Source organism: Vigna unguiculata, chromosome 3 (assembly GCF_037176805.1).
Source record: "Vigna unguiculata cultivar grain cowpea cultivar isolate G323 ecotype 2 chromosome 3, ASM3717680v1, whole genome shotgun sequence".
NCBI lineage: Eukaryota > Viridiplantae > Streptophyta > Magnoliopsida > Fabales > Fabaceae > Vigna > Vigna unguiculata.
In genome coordinates, this window is record NC_140794.1 from 2,266,421 (window position 1) to 2,292,669 (window position 26,249).

The 26,249-nt window shown below is 31.7% G+C and overlaps 2 protein-coding genes across 3 annotated transcripts; both read right to left on the bottom strand.

Moving 5' to 3' along the window:
- Window positions 1-1,877: 1,877 nt before the first annotated feature.
- Window positions 1,878-3,964, bottom strand: LOC114178896 (nucleotide pyrophosphatase/phosphodiesterase 1-like). The gene has a single exon (XM_028065043.2). The coding sequence runs from the start codon at window positions 3,730-3,732 to the stop codon at window positions 2,248-2,250; it is 1,485 nt and encodes a 494-aa protein (XP_027920844.1). The 5' UTR covers window positions 3,733-3,964; the 3' UTR covers window positions 1,878-2,247.
- A 2,565-nt stretch (window positions 3,965-6,529) lies between these two features.
- GALAK (galacturonic acid kinase) lies at window positions 6,530-21,608 on the bottom strand. Of its 2 annotated transcripts, XM_028063990.2 has the most exons (14): window positions 21,453-21,608; window positions 20,711-20,824; window positions 20,442-20,513; window positions 20,182-20,225; window positions 19,504-19,639; window positions 15,833-15,898; window positions 15,191-15,270; window positions 14,639-14,738; window positions 10,890-11,065; window positions 9,846-9,886; window positions 9,723-9,751; window positions 9,109-9,178; window positions 8,916-9,005; window positions 6,530-6,967 (listed from the first exon to the last, which is right to left on the bottom strand). In XM_028063990.2, the coding sequence occupies exons 1-14, from the start codon at window positions 21,483-21,485 to the stop codon at window positions 6,723-6,725; spliced, it is 1,296 nt and encodes a 431-aa protein (XP_027919791.1). In that variant the 5' UTR covers window positions 21,486-21,608; the 3' UTR covers window positions 6,530-6,722. The 2 variants fall into 2 exon arrangements, with proteins under 2 accessions (XP_027919791.1, XP_085527254.1); XM_085671128.1 differs by lacking the exon at window positions 21,453-21,608 and having other exon boundaries at window positions 19,504-19,868.
- Between the last annotated feature and the right edge of the window lie 4,641 nt (window positions 21,609-26,249).

Here is a 26,249-nt window from a genome sequence, read left to right on the forward strand (position 1 = left end):
CACAAACACGTGGTTCACATGTTTGAAGCAGATAATAATACTTTTACATTGGTAGCCAATTTCATCCTTCATATAACAGTAGACAATCAGTTTGTCCCAATTACTCAGTTTGGTCCTTTATGTTGGCGAAAAACAAATATAACCTTTATTTTTTTTGTATTTATTATCAGTATAATTTTATCTTTTATTTTAACAATTACCAGTTATAATTTGTTCATTAATATATATATATATATATATATATATATATATATATATATATATTGTATATATTGAACTTCCATCACCTGATGCTATTTTTTTAGTACCGAAAATATTGAACATTTTTTGCACCATGCATCAACCTTTGAAGACAATAAGTGGGATACTTGGTTAATTAGTACACTTTTCCTGTATACAATTCTAAAAAAATGTATACTTAATACTTAAAATAACTAGTTAAATCTTTCAGAAACAAACCTTAAAAAAAATCAAACATTATTTATTGTATAAGTTGTTTCTTTTTAATTTCTTTCGTACACTTTTGGTATAATAGTTTCTTGAAGGTGTTTACTATAAATTCGCTTCTCTTTCTTGAATAATGATATGTTGATAACTTTTTTCTCATTTATAGTAAAATAGCATTAAATTTATAATCATTATATTAGTATAATGAAGTTGTCAAAACATTAGATAAAAAATAAGAATTCTCAAAATAACATTAATCTTTTTCAACTGAAGTCGGGTCCAGATTTGTAATCACAATTTTGCTTGTATGTGATGTGGGTTAGGATCATTAAAAAAAATTGTACATTATTTTTGTTGTTGTAAAATTGGGGTATGATAACGCAGTCAAAAAGTGTTTGCAGAAGAGAACTTTCACATTATATTGCTATTAGGATTTGACATATCTTGAAAAATATTGCATTTTCTTTCAGATTTTGGCATATCTTGCAAGCAACCATTTTTCCTTAATAATATGCAAATTTTCCTCCAAAGAAAGCAGCAGAAAAATAGGTCACGATAAAAGGATAAATATTCTCCATGAGGATGTACTCATTAGATATTTAGAGTCTTTGATTATTTATAAAAGAAAAACTTTTATCACAGTTAAAATGTTATTACTAAAGAATAGCATCTTCACCTAACAATAATAAGAAATAAACTTTAAATTTAATTAAAAATGTCTTATAAATCTAATTCAACTTTTGTAAGGAATGAAGTTAAGATTTTATTTGTTAGGTAATAATTCAATTTCCACAGCCATATCATCAGTTTTGATAACTAACCAAGCTTTGTACTCTCTTATTGGGTTTGAACAATACAGAAAGCACACACGGACGAAAGAAATAAATGAAATTGAATTATAGAATATTCTATATATAGAGAACACATATTTTCCAACCTACTCCACAAAGTTTAACATAACAGTGTACAAGAGTTTCCTTATCCTCTGTGTTCTTCACAAGACTATAATGATTTTGGGCCGAAACATTAAATCTCTATGTGCACAATAGCAAGGATTTTGACAATGAGTAAACTAAAACCATATACTACCTAATTCAATTGTTCTTTCCTTTTGTACTAGGTGGTCTACTGATGCAAAAGCTAGCATGGAAACACATCTGGTGTTGGAAAACAAAACAACATGGATGAGATCTGACAGAATCAGAGTAGAGTTCTGTAACACTTCTAATGAATGAAGAAAAATTGTCTCGCAGGTTAATGTAGCTATCACATATTCTATACTTAGCTAACAGAGCTCTGCCAAATGCAAAAATTTAAAAAGATGAAACTTATGGGAACTCCATAACAAAGTTAATATGCGCAAATGAAGTAGTGAGTAAAGAAGATCAACCAGAAAATATGAAAACTGAGAAATTAAAACAAGTGAAAGATGGGAACGAACAGTTTAGTGCATCCTTGTTTATAGGCAATCTGTGATCAGAGATCCAAATGGGGATCTCACCCTATCTCAGGTAAATTTAAATCCTGTGATCGTATATATTTACTTACATACCCAAAATAACACATTGTTAAAGCTAAGCTTTCCCTCTACTGTGCTAATGATCACAACAATTTTGAACCAAATAGCTGGAACGAACAACCTTATTACAAACAGAATAATTCTCTTGAGGATGTTCATATTTCTGATCTGAGCATCACTCTGAGAGCGAATTATCTTTCATGCAGGTTAAAGATCAAGTATTTTACTCACTCAGTGTTCCACATCTGCAATGCTGTTCACCAACAAAAACTCCATTAGTCTTATGCAGAAGATAGAAGAACAGACTCTGCAAATGAGGAAGATCCATTATTAGTTGCTCCCTTTATCTTTAGGATAGAAGTAACCAAATTGTAAATCTCAACATTCTCAAAAGATGGTATCTTCTTCCCTCTAGCAAACTGAGGACCATGTCCAATGAAAATGGTCCTCATGGAGAAAACCGCATTGTCGTAACCGTGAGAGCCACCACACTCTTGGCGCTTCGTTCTCTTCTGCTCAACCTTGAAACCTTCCTCAATCAACCCAATTATCGGTGCAATTCGATCACTCGCTGAATAATGAAGCCGACTAGGAAGATTCTCCTTCAAATACACCTTCAAAAACTTGCCATTCTGAACATTCCCCGAGCTCAACGCTTCATTCATTTTAGCAACAACATCCGATGCATCGTGACCAGAAGGAGGACGAATAGCAAGCACAGGAGTATGTGTCACAACCCAATCTTTCTGAACATCAATCCAAGGAGCCAAATCATCAAGGAAAATCAATTTCTTATCACAAGTACCAACCATTCCATGATCACCAACCATAATAATGGTAACATCATCAAAAACCCCTCTTTGCTCCAAACCCCGAATCAACCTCCCCATCATGCTGTCAATCCTGGCAACAGCCTCAGTGATCTCAGGATCATCAGCACCAACCTTATGACCCTGATGATCAGGGTCCTCAAAATAAAGGGTCATGAAATCAGGAATCTGGTGACTAGGCAAATCAAAATACCCCAAAACCGTATCAACCCTTTCCTCAAACGAAACAGAAGCATTATACTGGCGACAGTAATCGAAAGGGCAAGTCCAAAGACCCTTTTTTACCTCAGAGCCAGGCCAGAAATAAGTTGAAGCCTTTAATCCATTGTTGACCACAGTTTCCCAAAGGGGTTCCCCAAGCCACCACTTGGGGTCATGGCTTCCCATGTAAAAGGCGTCCCCAGAAAGTGGATCGCTGAAGTGGTTATTGATTATGCCATGGTAAGCAGGGTAGAGGCCAGTGACGATGGAATAATGGTTAGGGAAAGTGAGAGAGGGAAAAACCGGAATCAAACCGGCTTCTGCTTCGGTTCCGTTAGCGATCAAACGGGAAATGTGGGGTGTCGGTGCTTTGAATTGGTAACCGAATCGAAAGCCGTCCGAGGAAACTAAAAGGATAACGGGGCGGTTGAGTTTGGAGAGAGGGCGAGCGAGGAGAGAAGGGGTGTGAGCGGTGGAAGAGATTGGTGGGTTCGAAGAGAAGTAGAGAAAGGCGAAGGCGAAGGATGTTGATAGGGCAATGCAAGTGATGATGATGAGAGTGATGAAGAGGGGTTTGGAGGAAGACGAAGATGAAGATGGAGAAGAAGAGTCGGAAGAATCTGTGCTGAAAGAGAGAAGAGCTTTTGATGAAGGTGAGTCTTGGTCGTCTTGGTCTTGGGTTGGGAGTGGTGTGGGCTTTGTGGAAGTCAATGCAGACAAGGGATTGGAACCCATGTTCGATGGAGTTGTTTTAAGTGATTTTGCTGGTTCTTCCGAGGTTTTGGTTATGGGAGTTTGGAAGAGAAAGAGAGAGAAGCAAGTTGTTAAGGTGGAAGAGAAAGAGAAAGAGGGTTGAGTGAGATCCAATTAAGGATAGAAAAGACGAAGAAGGTTGAGTAGAATTTGCAGGTTGAAGAGACAAAGACAAAGACTAAGGTGATTGGTTGTTCGTTGTCTTGTTTGGTGCACTCGTTTACAAGATGCGGAGTAATTAAGGAAACGCCGCGTGTTGTGTGTGGGTAATCATATTTTTTCAAGAACTACTCTTACTCTCACATTAATATTATTATTATTACATTATATTTTTTAAAATATAGTCAAACTCATCCTAAACTTAAGTAGGTTAGAAGTCTCCTTATGATAAATCTAATTTGAGGACCCGAAAATATATTTAATTTTTTTTGAAATTTCATAAAATTGTATACTCAATTAAATATTTGTAAAATAACAATTAACAAAATCAAATAAAAATTTTGAATTGAAGAAACAAAAAATAATTCTAAAATTAGAAGGAACATAAATATATTTAAACCTAAATAAAATCTATCAATATTCGTACCATATACAAAGGATTGATTTGAGTTAGTTGGAGTTTGGTAAACTTTGTTTAATAGTTAAAACAGAACTAACTCATTAGAGTCCGTTTATAAGGTGAGGATCGAGGTAACGTAACATAGGATATTATAACTTCAACTTTATTATTTTATCATGGTATAACCTCAAAAATTAGAATTTAATGTTTATGTATTATTGGTTTAAAATATTAATCCCCTTATCATATTGTACAAATTCTTTATACATTGTACATGGCCCTTTTTTTTAAAAAAAAAAAAACCTAAATTATTCTGATTAAGGTTTTGTTTGTACAAGTTGGATACCAAGGAAAAAAAGAAGATAGCGTGTATATACTATACCAAGAGCATTAATTAATAATGTCCATTCCAATAACTGAAAACTCCAAGTCAGATCAATTAATAGAGGAAGTAATTTTATAGAGTGGTCCCAGCTTTATAAGAAGAGAAAAGATATTTTGTGAGAAAAAAGTGATAATTACGTGAGAAATAGCAAAAATGAGGAATGATTTGAGTTCAAATTTTCTGTCAAAATTTTGTTAATTTTTTTTAATTAAGTTTTTAAAATGTGTTGATAATTTTTTTATCGGTTAAAAGAGTTGAGCTTGGAACTTTTGTCGTTATTTCTTTATTGAAATTAATTTTATAACTCAAATACTCAAATATTGGTAATCCACCCCTTCTTTATATCAAAATAATTTTATAACTCTGACATAATGGTGGTTATTAGCTTTTTTAATATATTTTGAAACAATGATCTTCATTAATATATTTTTAAAGTTCAATTGAAAATCCAAAAAATCATTTTAGTTTTAGAAGAGGAGATTGACTTCATCATTGTTACAAATATTCTCTTATATTGTTTTCTTGTGGTCCTCTACTTCAATTAACCGCAATAGATTTCATTTCAAACATTTACTTCTCATGTTAAACATTATGTTGTGTTTTCCCTTAATTTAACTTTTTGTCTATATGAATATAATTTTAATAGCATCTTAAAAATACCAGGTAAAAATAGGCATTTTTTACCTCTATTTTATGGGTTAAATATGTTTTTGGTCCCTTAACTTTCAGTAAATTTTGAAATTAATCTATTTTGAAACTTTGGATCAATTTAGTTCTTCATCTTTTAAAATATGTGGATTTAGTTCTTTTAATCAAATTTTGTTAAGTTTATTTAACATCTCAAACATGTTTCATACTAGTATTTGACTTAACATTAAAGCAAAAATGTGTCAAAGAGTATAAATAACTCAAATACAATCCTGAAATGCGTACGAAACATCAAATAAACCTAACAAAATTTGATTAAAATGACTAAATTCATGTATTTCAAAAGATGAATAATTAAATTGATCTAAAATTTCAAAATGGACTAATTTCGAAATTTAAGGACAAAAACATATTTAATCCTTATTTTATCTTTGAAAAAAAAATTATAAGAGTTAACAAAACTATATGGCTTGATTACAAGGTCAGAAAAGTAAATCAGTGGAACGGAAATAATGGTTTGGGAGTAGTTATAAAAGAAAAATTAGATATAAAGAGGATATACTCATGATTTTTATATATTTATTTACAAATGTAAATATCTTTTTTTTTCTTCATTTTTAATTTCTCATTATTACAATCTCAATTTAAGAAAAAGTTATAAAGATCAAAATAAAAATAAAAAATTCATAGCATCAAAATTTGGGAAAATAAAAGCAAAAACAGCCAAAATTATGAACACCAATATAAAAATAACCTTATATAAAAGCAATTAAATAACTACTTTAAGTTAAATTTATAAAAAAATTAGATATTGAATTCTTATATAAAAACTTTCAAGATCTTCAAGATGATTAAGACATATTTCAATTTTTTTCTTATTACAAAAGAAAATTATTGTGAATTTAAAAAAGAAATACTTAAGATATTAGGATATTAAGGTAAGATATATCATTAGAAAAAAAAAATTAATAAAAATATTATATATTATGTGACAATCTTTCTGAAATTCAATTTTTCACACGAATTTCACTAATGTTTATGACATTTTTTCTTCTAATAGTTAGATCTTATAACGGATCTAATGAAACAAATGTAACTTCCTGATTCCATAAAAATAAAATAGATGAAAGACAAAAAAATCCTACAAACAAAATGCATAACAGAAGTATAATTTAGACTATAATAAATTATAAAGAAATTAAAAATTTCAATTTTATAAGCTAAGGATGATAACTCTACATTTCAGCATGCAAAGGAATCATATAGAATGTAACGTGAGTTAATACATGAGATGAGCATGAAATAAATGAAAAGAACTAGAAGGAGATATTGCAAGGTAATAGAAGAATGGAATATAAGTATTAACGGAAAGAATGGAGCTTAAATTACACGAGCACATTCAGCAGAGTCGCATATTATAACAGCAGTGTCGTTGTGTATTCGGCTTGCTAACTCTGGCTGAACCTTGAGATATTCTGTCCTCACAAATGATGCGGCTTGAGTTGCAAGGTGAGCCTCCACAAATGCAATGCAACACCCTCTAAACCCAGCACCACTGAACCGCGCTCCCAATACACCAGGAGCTCTCAAAAGGATCTCATACAGCTGAATCAGTGGTTCACACCCTTACCAGACAACATCATCATTACTTTGTTATTTTCATTATCATCATTTTGAACACACAAATAACAGTTACTAAAATCTCAATGACTACAATATTCAATCCAAGAATGACAATGTTAAAAGTTAAGCATCAAGTAAAATAAACTATTTGAGATTCTCCAATCTTATAATTTCTTCTGTTGAATTAAACTCTACTGTTCTGTTATACTTAAATCCAAAAAAATGACTAGGTGAGCTAGTTATACAAAGTTGTTAGATTAAAGTTCGATGGATAATATCTTTCATTTTTATTATGTGCTCAACAACAAAATATAAAAATATTATTTTACAAGTATTAAGTCTCGACAGACACAAACACTTTGTCTAGCCAAAGAAACACAAGCATTTTGTTTATATGCTTAGTCTGATTTTTTGCTTGGATAGACAATTAATATATTTCATCTGGCAGATGAAAAGTCTGAAACATTTCATAATATACATTAAATACTTATAAATGGTTATTTTTATGTGTGCAGAGCCTTTTCGTTTCTTACAAGAGTATCTCCCTTTGAAATGTCTAGTCCTTTTAAGAACACATCTAAACAGCTTTTCAGAAAAAGAGGAATGTTAGTCTTACAAAGACATAATGCAATATGAAAAGAATAATGCATTTGTGTGCTCAAACGTGGACAAGCACAAGACGAAGAAGAAGAACGACTCTAAAAGGATTTGCAGAAACTTTTCTTCTCAACGTTTATAAAGAAGATCTCATGAAAAGAAAGGTTGACAACTACAAAAATCATAATGAGAACTTTAGAGCTCTTAAATCTTTAACAATCCTTAAGCCATCTCTTTGTGAGCAAGAATAGTGTTTGCTTTCAAAGCAACCTAAAAGAGTGTTTATCATCTTGTATTTTTCTGAGAATGCCACTTTCTTAGTTAGCAAACCTTGTGATCTTTTAGATCACACCTCTTTCTTTACCAAAGTGTTCAACTAGAAGTAGCTTACTTGTGCTTAACTAGACGTGGTTGTGACAAAAAAATACTTATTGTTTCAACCATAAGTCACTGGGTCCAAAGAATACTTAGTTTTAGTTAGGAATGATTCTGTTTAAAACAATACTGTATTTAGTTAAAAGTGACTTGGTCTAAATAATATTATTCAATGTTTAACCAAAAGGAATTGGGTCTAAATAATACTTGTCTTTGTATCTTGCTTTTGTTGGTGAAACTTGATCATGTTAATAAAAAAATGGACATAGTTTATTATCAGACAAACCAATATAGAAATTCCTTGTATAAATCTCTTTTAATATATATAATTCAACACTCTCTTCTTGTGTATTACTTTTTGTTTTATACAAAGTGAAAACACAATATCAATCATATGATTATCCTCTACACCTACCCAGAACTACAAACATTTTAACGTATCACTTTTCATCCCCCAACTAACACCAACATTACATTAAAATTTTCAATTGATTTAAATCAAAGCTGGTGAGAAATTGTTCATGATGTATTTGATGAAACTATCATATTCCTCTAACAATTCAGCTAAGCTTTTATTTTGGAGAACTATAATAGAAAATAAATAGTGCATTTCAGAGAATTTAGACTGAGTAATTAATTTCCATCATGTACGAAGCTTGGTAGAAAAGCAATAAAAAAATATTTTACAGGAAAATATCGAACAATATAGCAGGAAAGAGCAGATTAGGGCCATATACTTCAAGAGTATTCGAAACAACATTTTTTTTTTTGTGTAAAAAGTTATTATAGTGGTTTCCAACCTCAAATTTTAATTTTTTCATAATTATTTAGGGCTATATACTCAGAATATTGGGAAGTTGAAAAAATTGCATAAGAAATATGTTTTTCTATCCGATTTTATCACACTCTCATATTAGAAGAAAAAGAAGATGGAATTTCAAAACATTCCAAAAATGAATTTCGGGATGTAGGTTATACCGCATTCATAATTTTGAATGGAACTCCGACCAGAAGCTGAAATAAGCATTCCAAAATCTTTTAACTTGCCCAACGACCAAGCCTCGAGTCCTGTGTGAAAAATTAAATAAATTACATTATAGCAACAAGGGTTAATTGAGAAGGGCATTGGCCCTCAAGATGGAATTTATCAAAGCAATTCAACTAAATATACCTTTCATAACACGCATATTCTCTGAGAAATAATGCTCTGCTCTTTTGGCTAGATTTGGTTCTAATTTGTGCTGGACAAAGAAAATGTAAGACTCCTTGATTATGCTAAAATCATATATGGGATTCGAATTATAGCATATGAAAGAAGCATTAAACATCAGTAAATAAGCTGGAACAAGTTAACAGGTTAAATTAACTGGCAGAGTAAGAAAATGTATGATACTTCCCAACAAATGTTGATATAACATGCATAAATTTATCTGCACTTGAACATTCAAAATGCCAAAACTTCGAAGCATGACATCTGTAAGAAATATTCCTTCTCCTCTTTGTAATATTTTTTCCTTTTCAGTTATTTATAACAGTCACCGTTCGGCTGTAACGACAAACTCACTCTATCTAAAAGATTTACAGTCCTCACATATAACTGCCAAAGTGTCATACAGTTATAAATGATCTCGTTTGACATTAGTCGATGGTTACTTTTTTGCAAATATCTACAGTGATAATTCTTTACCAAGGCCACGGATGTTATTTTTGTTCAAAATCGGTCAGAATTTCGTTCTAATATCGATTGGAGTAAACTTATCGATTTAACATACCAATGCTTCATACCTTATGAGCCTCGTAAACTTCTGGATCAACTGCACAGTGGAAAAGACAGAAAATAAATAAGATAAGTTAGCTTTTCGATAAAATATATAACTAGGTTCGCATGTGAGAAGGAAAGATACTGGCCATTGGATAGGATAGGCTCGGTTCTGTAATCTCCAGATGCTCTGCAGAATATAAACCAAGTGTAAACTTCGTGAGCCATGGTTATCTCACCAAAATCATACACACCAATTTAGTTCTATTTGTTAATCGGTTTCTAAGGACCAAAACCTTAATCATAAGAAACTGTATGAACCTACACCCAATGAGTAAAAACTACACGGACAAAATTTAAAACTCTAGATTGATTTGCATGAAAACAAAAAAAATGATGTTCAGGCTTAATTCATTTATTTAAATGAGCCAAGTTTGAAGTTTGAGCGTGGCTTGTTTGTAAAAATTAAAATCAGTTTGCTTAGCTCCTTCTATAATTATTTTTCTTCTCTTTATCAAATATCTCTTGAAATGTTAATCACAATAAGTGAAACATTATTATCTTGCTAATGTATTTGTTAAATTCCAGGAAAGAGAAAAACATTGAGTTGAAAGAAATGAATATAACAAAGATATAATTGGGAATAAATAAAAAAATTCTTAATAATACATATATAATCAACTCCTTATTTCTATAATTATAACAGTCTTATTAGTTCTTATTGGAATTAAATTTTCCATCATTCATCTTTTAATAGACTGAGAAAAAGTGACGCAATACATTGGGTAAGGTGAATGCATGCAGCCTTGCTACACAAAACAGACTGTTCAAGGATTTGAACCCTTGAATTTCGGGTCACAGGGCAGCAACTAATTCTGCCAATGCCAAGGCTCTTCCTCATCTTATAATAAACTAAACTGATGCAAACTCGACAATATCTAAATTTATATGACAGATCTAGTTGATATTAGGAGAAAAAGATATTTTATCCACTTCGGTAATTAACTACTTCCATCCTCTAGTTCAGTTTATTGTCACCCTTTAAAGCTGACATTCAGCGACAGTTCTCAAGACACTAAATTTTAGAAATGTCTTAAATATTTTGAAATGCATGTAAAGTAAAGACAAGTTCTTATTTGTTAAAATAACCCCCGAAAACAATAATAAACGTTTAAGAGAAGAAGATAACTTACTCAAGAAGAATTTTTGCAGCCTCTCGACACTCTCCAACTCGCTTGTTATATCCAGGGCTACTCGTCAAAGCTTGCTTCAGACCAGAAAGTGCAACCAATATACTGGTTGCCTTCGGTTGCTCACTCTCCTTGTATTCTAGAACCTTTGGTTGGTAGACAAGCTTATAATCTTTGGTCTGCATGTTGCCAAACTAACGCATGAAATAGAGAAATGACAATGACAACAGAAACAACAATGTTACGTGCAAGTAAAATGCATTTCTTCACAGGAAAGTTTACAGTCTCTGATGTTATATATTAAAAAGCAAGTGATCCAACTAGTTAAGACGACGTGTATACAAGAAATAAGAGAGAATGAAAAGAATCAAGTCCTGCAGCAGGCTTTTAGTGCTGCAAAGCATGCGCTGCAAAGCATGCACCAAATCTGTCAATGACTGATATCTGCTAGAAAACCTAGCTGCCACCCTAAGTGGAGTATCTTTTTCCAACCATATTTTTTCTATCTACAAGACTAAAACCCGAGAACTTATTTAAGGAATCTGAGTTTAGTTTCACTTGGACCAACAAGTTAATTGCTAAGAATATGCTTGCTGAAATTAGGTAGAGACAGAAGAAGAGAACAAATAGAGATTCAGAATGATATTTGCAGTATGTCTAAAATGTGAAGGCGAGGGTAGACAATTTATAGTGCCTATATATAGTCCTACCATTGCATTAGAAAAAAAGCATGGGAAATAAGATAAGATAATAGATGAATACAACGAATAGGAAGACAATTATTTACAAATAAAGTTGTTAATTAATAAGTGTACTAATATGTAATTGTATTAATTACCCTAACATATCCACCTACCTCAAGTACACATGGTCAAATTTGGCAGATGGCCTATAGGGCAAACAACATTTGGGATCTGTGACAGGGGACCACTATATCTGGGAATGAGATGAAGCCAGACTGCATTTGGAATATGCGATAGAGTAAGACTGCATCTAGGATCGGGCCAATCTAAGGAATGACAGGAATATACGAGAAAAGACGGGTTAGAATGGATCCAATGTGTGAAATCATACGTTGAAACAGAACCAACATGACGAGGACCATCTAAAAAATTTAACAAAATTGCATAAATAGAAGCTAGAACAGAACTAGTCTACAGTAAACTGAAAACAAAATCTATCAGCAAAAAAACATAATGAAATTGAATTATTGAATCCATTTGCGGAAAGAAGCTAGAACTCGTGAGCATGTACAACAAATACAAACCTTGGCCTTGTGTTTGGACAAGGAATCTCAACAATTCCGAGAAATTATATACATAGCACTTGAATTACTTATAATTGAATTCTTTTCATCTCCTAAATAATTTCTTTGGATGGAATAAATGAAATATCTTAGATTTCAAGTTTATTGTTTGGATAAAGCAATTTAATACCTATTTTAAGAAAAACTTAACTCTATCCTTGAACCCGAGTTAGCTTGACCGTCAATACAGGAAGACTCGTCTCGATTTTCGGTCCCAGTCACCTCTAGTACATTCAAGTCAGGCCGACTAGGCTCAACCTTTAGTTTGAGTTGACCTTTAGTCTGAGTTGACTCGTCTCGACCTGAAACTGAGATCAATTGATTTCAACCTTCAAGTGACTCGACTTGACTTTCAGCCCGAGCCAACACGATTCAAACTTCAACACAGACCAACTCTACTTGATCATCGACGTAGCCCAGCTCAGCTCAACCTTCGGTCCAAGTCGACTCGGCTCAACCTTTATCCCAGGTCAATTTTTGGCTTGGGCCGACATAGCTCGACTTTCAGCTTGGGCTGACCCGGCTCGACTTTTCGCCCGAGATGATTCGGCTCGACTTTCGGCCTGGGCCGACTCGAATGGACCTTCGGTCCAAACCGACTCGGCTCAACCTGAGCCAACTTTGCCCAACCTTTTTCTCGGGTTGGTTCGGCTCAACCTTCAACCCAAGTTGACTTAGCTTGACCTTCAGCCTCGCTAACTCGACTTGACCTTCGACCCGAGTTGACTTACCTTGACTATCGACTCGGGTCGACTCAACTAAACCTTGGACATGAGTGGACTCGGCTCGACCTTGAGCCTAGGTCAACTCGGCTCGACCTTCAACCCGAGCTGACTTAGCTTGACTATCAGCCCAGGTTGACTCAACTCAACCTTCGACACAAGTTGACTCGACTCGATCTTGAGCCTCGACTCGACCTTTGGTTTATACCAAATCGGCTTGACCTTTAGTTTATGCCAAATCAACTTGACCTTCGGCTTACGCTAAATCAACTTGACTTTCGGCCTGTGCTGACCTGGCTCGACCTACAGTCCAATCAACCTAACTCAACCTTTGGCCCACACCTTCCCGACTTGACCTTCGCCTCGAGCCAATTCATCTTGAACTTGAGCCGTGGTGAAATCAATTTGACTTTCAACCTAGGTTGACTATATTGACCCTTCAGCCCGATCCAACTCAACTGAGCTTTTAGCCAAGGTTGACTTGACCGAGCCTTGAGCCTGAGACAACTCAGCTCGACCTTCGTGAATGGAATGAGATTGGAGTGAGAAGGACTAGAATCTCAAATTTCTTATACTTTTGACGGTATTTGAAATTTTTCTATTTTATTGATTTGAAATACCTTCCAAAATTCCTTATATTTGAATTTCTTTATAATTTACTTTATCCAAACAAATCATTTTAGTGTAAAATATTCTAAATTCTTCAAATAAATGAATTATCCTTCTAAATTACTTCATCCAAAAATTCTAAATTCTTCAAATAAATGAATTAACTTTCTAAATTACCTCATCCAAACACAACGTGAGACTATTCTCAAGGTATGGGTTTGACAAAAATCAAGTTCTATGAAATCAACACAATGGAATGGAAAAACTATTCTCGAGGTGGATTCCATATTTCTAATACTTTGAACTTGTTGGAACTAAAGGAGGAAAGGAGGGAAAGAGGAAGACATTTGTAGACAATTTATTACAAGTCTATCATACTAATTACTTGTTTTGAATACACTAATAACATGAATATAAGATGGATGTGAAGGAAATCCATGGGTCACTAATACTGTGGTCTATGACTAAGAAATTAAAAAGAAAAAAATTATTTTTTATTTTATTTTCATAAAACAGCTAAAAATGACAAGCTTAATATCTTAGAAAAGTTTTTATAAAGTTTTATGGTAAACAACTGTAATCAAAATCAACAAAACAACCAGGTATTTACAACATAAAAGCTATCCAGCTTATCCTTATCCAAGGGATACTGCACTCCAAACCAAAACATGTTTTCATGTATCTGAGCTAAGCACCTATAAAAAATAAATGCCTACATGAATCGGATCTAGCAGTTAATCCAAGTTTGTGGAACAAGCAATTCCTTATATTTGAAAGAGGACCACTTATGCTACAAGTTAGGACTACTGGAGTATAGTGTTTTTTGTTGATTAATTCAATTGCCTCATCATGAAGCAAGTCATGTGCTGTCCCAAAAAATAAATGTTTTAGGGTCAAAGGACTTGCTTTTCAAACACATGCGCCTTCATTGCCACTCTCTCCATAAAGGTGAAAAAGATGCATATACATATGATCATAATCAGAAGCTTCAGTGACAAAATGGAACACAATCAACATTCTATATACCAAATCTGATTCTGTAACAGTTGGATATGCTTCAAAATATAAAAATGCATTCAGAACTTACGACAGCAACACATTAATCCAGTTATTACCTTGCAATTCATGCACATCAAACAACCATGTCTTGAAAGTAATATAGCTGATTGATCCATTATGCCATTTTTCAGACCCAAATATTCATTTTCAATCAACCTATAATGAGAAAAATGTAACATTTAAGAGGGTGGATCTAATACAAGCATACAGTTAGGATATGACTCGGTAGCATATCTATAATGGATGAGGATCTAATTCCTTTTAAACTTTGGTGGCAACTTTTTAAGTTAGATAGTAACAATTTTTACAAGCATTTTACTTACCAACATGGTGAGTAACCAGCTTACAAAGAGATGTAACAAGCTTACAAAGAAGTTTGAAGAAACATAGTGTCGTTTTTCTAACAAATTAAATTTAATCCATATAAGGCTAGTTAAAGTTGAGAGGTGTAGAGGGTTTTAACAAATGGTTCTGCTAATGAGGGTACACCTTATATCAAATGCTTTCAATTACACATGACAATGCCTTTGACTGCACTGATTCATACATTTGGCCATTGTTCAAGAAAAAATGCACTTTGACTGTCTCCAAGGACTGGGTAGACTTACCTATCATATTCTATATTTTCTGTGGGAGATATTACTAAATTATTTGCATATTCCAAAGCCATGAGGTAAGCCACTCCAACCTGCCAAGCAACAAAAGTTGAAATCCCCCAAAAAAATTAGAAGACATGAGTAGTTGCTAACAGGAATCTAACATGGTGCTTTTCACAAGAAACCAAAATGAAAAGCTTACTAAAAAAAACAACAAAAAATGAGCACAGAATCAGAATAAAAGATATTAACATTATTTGGAGAGTGGAATAATATATTGGGATCTGCTTGTAATTAAAGTATTATTAGTAATTCCAGGATTAAAAAAGTTTCAATAATGTTACAGTCAGATAAATAAATACTGATAATTTCTACAATGATCATTTATTCTTTTACTACTGGGAATTAAAGTGCACATGGACGGACACACAAAGGAGAGCAGATAACATTGGCAACCAAAATTTCTCAACTGTCCAAGCTCTTCTATTCCAGTGTCCCCAACCCATGCTCAAAAGTGAATTTTGCTCAAGAAGCTAAACTAGTTAGTTCTTCTGATGAACTTCATTTCATTCTTCATTAAAAGGTCGTTCATAATCATAGTAATTTTAAGGATCAAATGAAGAGAAAGTAGACAGAGACAAATCACTAACTTACTGCAGCTGAAGAGCTTAACCCTGAACTGTCGAAACCTTCAGAACCACATATGTATCCTGTGATACCCTGTAAACATTGTAATAAAGATGGGTGGGAATACATTTTAATATAAGGAAATAAATTGCAAGTAGCGATCATCATTGCAAGAAAACCATAAATACTACACAATAAGTTTCTCATTTTCTGGCCCTGATGCTGGAGAGAATATATTTACAGTTGCACTTGCACCCATCTAACATTTACCTGGCAAGCAGTCCTAAACAGGATTGAGCTGACTGACAGAGTTGTATTTTATTTCTAGTAAATTGAATGTCACCACTCATCATTAATAGCCTTAATTGAAGAGCATAAAAATATAAAGATTTCATTGACAACCCAGAGGGTTAATTTCAAGCAACTAAATGTGAAGGATTTTGTTGGAAAAAAAATAATGATAGCTAATGCATCAGAAATACAAAAGAGCAGTAAATGTTTTTTTTTTTCCAATAATTTCTCTTTTTTAGAATTTGAGAATACTTCTCAGGCCTAATGAAGCTACAGTGTAATGGGCTTACCCTCTGATGGGTTATTCTTTAGCAGACGGTGCATCTACTTAATCATTTGTCTTCTATTTTTTCTTTTACCTACAAAAGCAACTCTTGCAGTTCATTTGTATGAATTGGATTTTTTTGTAATTGCGAAGCATTCTTATCTGGTAATATACAAAACATTTTCTTGTCCATTTTTGTCTAACCTGTATTCCAAAAAATTTAGTCCGCATTTAGTCTAATAATTTTCTCCATTGTTAATACTTTAACATGGTACCAAGAGCTTGAATGTTCTTGGAGGGTTTATGAGAGAAAAATGAGAGAAGCTGAAAAGTCAAAAAAAAAAACTCACAAAAAACCTCCAAACGAAAATGGCCTCCGGCAATTCGTTACCTTCACCTCTCATTTTCTCTTATGAGAACTTTCATCTGCGGTTTGCAAAGATGAGAACTTACTTGAGATAGCGTGGAAAATGGCAGTATTCAAACTCCATTACCTGGAAATCCGATAGTAGCACGACTCTCAAAAGTCACAATGATGAAATAGCAAGAAAGGAAAAACACTGTCATCAAATAAGCAGCTTTACATGATGATATTTCCATTCAAATCGTTACTTTGGAAACCGCCATGGAAAGCTTAGGATGAGTTGAAGGAGGAGTTTCAAGGAAGTGATAGAACAGAAATGATGCAGGCACTAAATATGAACACAGAGTTTGAAGTTGTCAGAATGAAGGACGTTGAACCCATCAAATAGTTTAATGATCGGCTTTTAAAAATGGTCACACGATAAGGTTACTTGGAGAAGAACTGAGTGATCAACGTGTGGTGGAGAAAATCCGAATCCGTCTTCCTGAGAGGTTTGAATAAGAAATCTAAAGAGAACAAGGATTTCTAAAAAATAACAGTAATAGAGTAGGTGAATGATCTACAAGCCACTAAACGTAGACGATCTCTCAAGATCAAGGAGTATAGAAGGCACTTATCATTCTTTCAGGTTATCTTTTAGTAGCTTTTGATTTATTTTTGTAGGGATTCTTTTTATTAAATAATTATATAAAAACTCTTTGTAGATTAAATACCTTAGTCTATTTATTAGTTGCGAAAAGTTGGTACGCTTACCAAGGAGTGATCAATGGTAATACGAAAAACTGGTCTCCTGATTCCAATACTTTATTATTTCTAAGAATCTTTATAATTTCTTTGTTATTTCATGCTGCTTTCTCTAGCATAATTCAAGTGGTCATCTATACAACAAATTTTGATATTGATCATTGAGCAAGGTCCGGCCGGACTTAGGCCGTGACCCTTTCTATTGAAAGGGACGGAAAGCTGAAAAGAGTCATTTACACTTGGTGAGTAGGAATTGTGATCCTATTTCTCAATAGCTTGAGTCGGAAAGATCTCTTGGGATTAGATGAATGACTCATACGACATTCCTAGGAACCTGAATTTCTATATGATATACTCTATAATAGTAATTGTCGAGTTTTCCAAGGACGAGAATGATTGTCTACAAGGAGATACTGACGTCAAAAAATCAGTAAAGATAGTTTGGATACATGCAAAGGAGACCAATGGAGCACCAATGAGGAGAGTAGATCACATTGTTAGTCACGGAACCCACTATTTTTCGTGTTTCTATTATGTGTTGTATCAATTAGAAAAATAATCAGTTTGCAATTTCCAGTTGTAGTTTGTGGTTTATGATATAACTAGTCTCATGATCAATTGGGATGGTTCCTAGTTCTTGCTATTTGTGGTAATATGGTTTCAGCCTCTAGTTCTTTTTTTTTTTTGTTGCAGTATCATTATGGCATCAAAGAACCTAGAGCCCACTTTACTCACAAAATTAAGAAGTTTTGGGTTCAATTCAAGATGTTTGTGAAAAGGAACGTTTGTTGGGCTATCTAGATGGGACATCAACTACTGTTGCAGACAAAACTACACTAGAGGGATGGCAGACCAAGGATGCCTAGATTGTAACTTGGATTCACACTTCCATTGAAGTTCCAATGGTTAACAAATAACAACTTACTTCATTTCCGTTTTCTACTACTAAAGATATGTGGGATTACCATAAACCACGCCTACAACCAGGACAATAATAAGGAAAATGAATTATGTTAAAACCAACTTACGCACTTTCACATTTATACAAGTTTTCTCGTCTAACTTCTCCAGAAGTTAAAGAGCATAAGTTGAATTCAACTTGTGTTATGATTGCCGTTTAAATTATTTTCTCCTGTTAATCTCTACTTTATTAAGTTTAAAAGTTTATCTAAACAGAGGAATAACTACTTACAATAGAGGAAGTCTTTTTATTTAGGGTTCTGGGTTCCTTAATTTGTGGGTTGATCATTCCTCTATGTTACATGTGGATGTCCCAAGACTGGCTTCTTGATGTTCAACAAGTGTATGAAGTCAGCAAACAACACAAATTTCTTAAGCTTTGAGTCGAATTTGTAATGCATGATTTACTTAATCAGACTCTACTCCTTTGGATTTGTCTCGGAGAACTGCTTCAGAGAAAGACAGTTTACTAAATCGGACTACAATTTTTGTCACAAACATTATCTATTGCTAATATCTACCCATAACAGATGAAAGGTCACAAAAATGAGACAGGTTTAATGTTTCCCCTACAAGCAGTCTGGCCATATTACTTGCAAAGAATCATGGCAACCACTATAAGCAACGTGGTCATACCATTTACTGAATGCTTAATTAGACTTCAGTAGAAATCAGTGAATGCCTCTCACACCACTTGTAGGGAAGCACAGACAAAGAAAAAATGCTTCAGTCTGATTTGCTAATTAATTTAGTGTTTCACCAAAAAAACTTGTAGGGAAGTTTACAATATATATTGATACAGAATCAAAATGGATGGATCCCTTTGCCCGAAATGTACAGAACATTGACCTTAGGGGAAATTATGCCTTTTAGTTAACCACTTGTAAGCCCTAACTAACCTATATGGCAGAGCTTTAAGTATTCAATTTAAAAGTTGTCTTGACCCATCATTCTTATTATCAAATTGACAGGTTAAAATAGAAAACATATAAAACTGCTATCCATCTGATATAGCCGAAAGATGGCATAGCCAAGTGATGAACAGAAAAGAGAACCTCTGGCAATATATCTGACCTTGGAGAGATTGTTTCCTCTACTCTGTAGTGCATATACTGCTCCTCTAGCATAACGCCCCCAGTCACATTGTTCATGTAGCTCAGAAGAATCTTTGGCCAAACACTTATCTTTTGGCTGCTGAATCTCATCAACTCTATCAAATATCGATCACTTTATATCTCAAAAATTGGGTAGATTATATAATGTTCTAGATAACAAAACTATGCAATAAAAACAAGAATAGCCCGAGATCAGAATGACAGTAGAAATGCATGCAATAGCTCAATCAACATTGGCCCTGTGATGATGATGATGATGTAGGAGGTTTGATGTCCACCAGGATGGCTATCCCCTCCCCTGCCCAGTTTACCCGCACCTCCTTTCTAACCAAAAGAAGAAATAAAGAATGGAAGTTGAAATCATATCCCAATTACGGCATACAAGACACATCATTCAGCCATATACCTGATGATACTGAAGCTGTACATCATTAAACAATTACTAAGAGTAAACAGTTATATTTCATCTTCATCGACCATTATTATGCCTTGTAATCCTAATGTTTTGGATAGAGATAGCACATATCTAACTTAATGCATCTAGCATACATTCACCGTGGATAACTTTTTAAGAAATGGAAAATAATTCATGAAAAATTTAATAAACAGCAAAGCTTTATAATCACTGACCACAGACCTGAACTTAATTTCTCCCTGAAACTGTCCAGAATGAATTACAACCTAAAATAAAAGTCCAAGGGATCATTCATCACACAAAGGAAAGCACCATGAATAACAAGTCTGTGAGCATAGGGCACATATCAAGTAAAAACGTCAAACAGGTTATATAAGGTTTACAACCATATATATGCTAAGCTGATGCTAATTAGACAAAAAGAAATTCCAGATGCTTTCTCATATATTTTTAGTATTATTGATTGAGAACAATATTTGTACCTGGTAATTAGCAGAAGGAGCAAAACCCAGAAGTATTCCCTTATTGATTGTCATAGCTAAAACGGTCCCACCCTGCAAACAGCGGAAAATATTGCAAGAGAATTCACTCAAATTTAAATGCAATTTGTGAAAATTTTGTCTGGCAACTGAATACGTGAGATTTAACTGCCCAGCACCACTGTTCTAGTACTCACTGCTCAAGATCAATCAAATAACATAACTCACTCAAGTGTCTTTTGCAATAACATAACAGAAAGATTATTAAATACCTGATGATCAATGTGTGCCCCCAAAGGACATATTCGATAGGGAGATACCACAACTCGAACCTCCTCTGTATTCACATTCGCCATTTTGGAAACTTTCTCTCTGATTTCATTTAGCTGCAGATTACAAGTAGATCAGTCGCAAATATGCAATGCTATTGGAAAGAGGAATAGTTGATGGAAAGATCCTCTTGTTATTTTTCAGTTATTTTCCCACTTCCATGGTAACATTCCATTCGTGGATTTCCAAAATGACTCAAAAATCTCAACAATGACAAATATAGGCAAGATCTCGTTATGAATTAAATAAGTTGCTGGCACAATATAGTGATCCTGAACACCATCCTAGATTGAGCCACTATGAAGAGGATTCGCCAGAAACTCCTTGCCCTCGATCAATCAATTTTATTCTTAGAATACAATCAATAACCGATTCAAACACTTTGCCTTCTAAAGCAACGCAATTATAAAAATGACATGCAGCTACCGATCATTTCTCGATTTTGTATTTAAGAAAACAAGTATCCTTCCATTGATTGATTTGAAAACGCAAATATCAACTTCCAGTTAAACACACCAATTGTTAGCTTCCAATGGTTCAGCGGAAAAACAACTTTAGAGCGTAGAACACAGCACCACGAATAACATCGAAACGGCAACGTCAGGAAACAACGGCGAAGCAATAAAATTAAGCTATGCAAAAATGACGACGAGCAGATCAGGATATACATAACGAAACACGTACCTCGGTAAGAGAAGGCCAACACTGCGCATCCATCTCTGCAACTGCGGGGAAAGGTTCAGAAATTCAGGGAGATTTAGAAAACGAACACTAACCTCTGCACTGTGAGGTGGTGCACTGTGAATCTGTGATGAATATACAATAATATAATATACTGTGAGGTGGTGCGTGTGTCGTTGAATTTAATGCTAATGGTCCCAGAGGTCATTTCATAATAATTACTGATACTCAGCAAATTTTGACAGAACTTTGTATTAATTATTTTATTCTTCAGTTTCTCTTTTCTTTATAAATATAAAAATATAGAATTTAACTTTTATAATAATTAAAATACTCAAAATAATAGTATCCAATATTTTCCTTTCATAATAATCATATTTTCACGACCCATTTTGAAAAAAAGCCTGTTACAATCTATTATAATATATGAAGACCCCATATATATAATTTTTATTAATATATAAAAGTAAATAAACACATATTCAAATATCATAACATACTGTAAATAACCAATATCTTTTGAATTTATCTAATATTAAAAAATATCTATTATTTTTTTATATAATTATTATAAGTTAATATTTAATAATATTTTAATAATAAATTAAAATTAGTAGAAAATAAAAGTTATTAATAAAAATTAAATAAACGTCCATTATTATTTCATTTTAAAATCTTTAACTTACATATAACTTTATATAACATGATTTTGTTTTCTTTAGTTTTTTTATTAAATTTATCAAATAAGGTTCTACGGAAAGTAGTGTTAGTAATTTGAATTACATATAATAAATAATTAAATGTGTGAATATCATCATGTTATTAGTCAAACTAGTAAAGTGGTTTAATTAATTAAGTATATAACTAAAAGTATATATGCCATTAAATATTAATTGTATAATACCATAAATAATATTTTAATTTGATGAAAATCAAATTATAAATATTATTAAATATTAACTCTATATTCCATAAGTAATATTTTAATTTGATGACAATTAAATTATAAATATCTAAGATTATTGAAATACGGACAGAAATTACACAAAAGAGATTATGATTTTCATACGTGAACACGAATACATTATTCCTGTTCTTACTCTTTAACTCATAAAAAGAGACAATATTTTCAAGAATTAGTATAGATAAATAGTTAATATATAATAGTTGAGTTTTCAAGGGATTACATTTTATATTTATTTTTAATATTTGACATAAATTGTCTGTTTTAATCTTAATATTTTCAAAGTAAAATAATCAAATTTAAAACTTTCATTTTATATGGCATTTCGACAATCACCAATCTTAAAGTTATTAATTAATTTATTGTTTTTTATTTGATTTTGTCACATGAATACGAACATTGGTTTCTTGCAAATACTTTATATTAAAAATAATTACCTATAGAAAAAGATTATGGAAGAGTTTTATGAAATACAAGATTGAAGAGTATCATTAATGATGATAATAAATAAATAAATATCTTTTTTAGTTACTTACATGGATATATGATAATTTTTTAAATTTTAAACTAATTTTGAAGCAATTATTTATATTGATAGTAATCAATTTAATCTTATTTACGTTATGGTAAATTCTCTTCTCCTTGATTTTTTTTTCTTCTATCATTCCGTCTCTGTTTATATGCTTATATTGTATTTACATAACTTTGCAAAAAATAAAAAGAAAAAAAAAATCTAAACGTATTACATAAAAACTTATCTAAAATTGTTCTCATATTACTATTACTTCGACTATTAATTCTCATGAAGAATAATGAATTTTTTCAGTTATGAACTGCGTAAAAAATATTTAGAATTATAAGATATACTAGTCTAGTATTTTTTTTATCAAAATCATTTTTTTAATTAGTAAATAAAAAATATTAAGTTACTGATTATTTAGGTATTTTTCATTCTTACAAGAGTGTTAGGCCGTGGAAATTCTAAACCGCTGACCGTTAAGCCGTCTTGTCATGTCTGACAGCATAACCATTTAAAATTGTACTCACCTAACGAAAATTTGTTACTTTACATCTTTCTGATATCTGTTTGGAAAAATATAATTTTTTGAAATTACCAAAATATACAATTTCAAATAAAAATACAATTTTTAAAAATATAAATCGATGCATATTATCTTAAATTAAACGAAAATAAAAACGTGTAATGTGGAAAATGTCCTATTCTTTCGCAACACCAAATAGTAAATGTATTGGTTGGTGTAAGATTACTTTCATAGTTTTAAATTTTAATCCTAAATGTTTGGCTACGTAATGCATACCAACTCCATTAGTGGTGTGGTGTGGTAGTGTGCTATAGCATTGTAAATTAAGACATCTCTTGCAAATAAAAGAGAAGGGGAAGAGAGTGAATGGTTGGCCTTTGGTTTTTGAGTTTCCTATGGTGTGGTGATTAAATGTGTCAATAAAATTTTAATTAATTTATAAATACAAGCTTTTCAAGTGGATCAAAAGTTAAACGAAATTCATTCTGATCAAAATTTAAATTGAGTCAGTCTTATAGATTTTTTATCTTTATTCATATGGATTTATAGATTTTTTATATTTATCCATATGGACCGGGATTAAATCCTATAAACTGTACCAAATTAACAAGTCTAACGGTGATACATGTGACATTATAAAACACTTGCAAGAAAAATGAAAGTGAAATAGATACAAGGGAATAGATGAAATTTAACATCAATAATACATGAATGAAAGAGAATTAGGAAGAAGAAATTGGTCCGTAATATATTTTCGAATAAATAATATATTTTGGGTTATAAAATTAAAGACTTATCATTAATTTAAATATATAAAAGACAATGTGATTCAGAATATATTTTTAGATTAGAAAATATATCTTGAATTGTATAATTTAAATTTTATAACTTTTTAAAATATATTTTAGATCGTAAAATTCAAAAACATTTCTGTGAAATCTGAAATGAATTTTATATTTTTTCAAAATAAAAAATATGGAAGTGAAAGAAAAAAATTCCCTTTGCCATGTGATACCTTATTTTTCCTCAGATTATATAACTTCCTCTATCTCTACAATTCTTTCGTGCAACCTCCAAATTTTAAAAATTACTTATATAAGCGACTTAGGGAATGTGTGTTTTGAAAACTTTTCGGAATAATCTTTTTAGGATTTCTGGAATAAAAAATGCGAGACAAAAATTTTATAATAGAATTTTCAAAACGTACAAATGTATTTTAAAAATTTTTTTTTTGAATAAATTTGTCTAAACGTGTATAATAGATTTTGAACTGAACTTTTTGGAATGAGTTTTTCAGAATAAAATATTTAAAAAATTCATTTATTTCTTTTTAAATGAGTTTCTTACCATGTACTCTCCATCCTCTTCTGTAGAGGCGTTAGTGAGAGTGCAGAAAGCAAATAGTCTTCTAAACTTGGACTAAATTTGTGATAGACCAATATCATTAGGGTTTTAAATGTTACAGTTTCTTCCCGCATCTTATAAAATTTTTTAATGCCCCTTATTATTTTAAAATTTATTTTCCAAAATACACTAAATCAATCTCAGAAATATTTTCCAAAAATAAGTGGTAATTGTATGGTGAGTGTCTTCTGGAAAAATATTTTTAAAATTGAGTTACTGCGTTTGGGAAAATAAAATCTGGAATTATTGGGTGTAGAGAAAACTTTGGTAGGGGTGCAGGAAGGAAGAAGCTGTCAATGTTCCAATGTGAATGGGCCTTACGCCGAATGCAAGCATCAACTCATTCGATCTCGATGTTGTGGGGAATCTATTGTACCTTTTAATTCAGAATTATTATAATAAAAATAAATAAATATAATTTTACTCTCTAGAAATATGATTTTTTATATTTGTTAGATTTTTAATATTTATTAATTTTGAATTCTTAATATTTCTAACGGTTTATCTTTTAATCTTTACTATTAGTTGTATAGAAAAAATTTATAAAAAAATGAAAATCTTAATTAATATAATAAAGATAATTATAATAATTATAATTTTAAATATATAATTTATATAAATAATGCATTTACTATTTAATATACATAATTTTATTCAATAATTTACTTTTTAATATTCTATTTTTATTAAAACTAATTATATATTAGTTGAAACTTAAAGGTTAAAATATTCTTTTGGTTTCAGTTTTCGTCAAGTTTTGCAAATCGGTCATAATTTTATTTTTGTGCTCAAATAAGTCTTAATTTTCATTAATTTTGTGTAATTTTTTTTTCTAACATCGTTTACATCATTAACGATCATAAACAATAAACAGTGGTCATATATATTTTTTTCAACTAGCTTAGTATGTTACGTGTTTTGTTGGCCAGTGTGTTTATTTTCTTCTGCTTGCAATAATCACCATGTGTGTGAAGGGTGTGAAAGGAGGAAGATGTAGGTGTTGATACATCTCTAGATATGATAAAATAACTTTTACTTATTGACATGTTTTGTTTTTGAAAAAACTCTAGACTTAATGGTTTCTTTATATATTATGTTTTTTTATGGTTACACTGCTTTTGGATAATTGTACTATAATATATATATATATATATATATATATATATATATATATTATGAGAATTATATACTATTATTTATTAATTATGAAATGTCTTTATTTAGTAATTTTCACCATTTATGTTACACATTAAGGCTTGATTTTGTGTTTGGATTAATGTTTTCTAATATTTAACGTTTATTGATCGAAGATTTTTAGGATCTGTTTTCCTTTTTTCCTTTTTTACTCTCTTGCATTCCAAAAGAAAACTGTTGCTGAAAATTAAAATG

Bases quoted from the DNA above. Each gene is read 5' to 3' on its own strand.
- LOC114178896 (XM_028065043.2), bottom strand. From the start codon at position 3,732: ATGGGTTCCAATCCCTTGTCTGCATTGACTTCCACAAAGCCCACACCA.
- GALAK (XM_028063990.2), bottom strand. From the start codon at position 21,485: ATGGATGCGCAGTGTTGGCCTTCTCTTACCGAG. The intron at 15,899-19,503 runs GTCAGATATATT...CAATGTTTACAG, and splicing joins GAGGAAACAATCTCTCCAAG to GGTATCACAGGATACATATG. The intron at 14,739-15,190 runs GTAAGTCTACCC...TTCTCATTATAG, and splicing joins GAAAATATAGAATATGATAG to GTTGATTGAAAATGAATATT.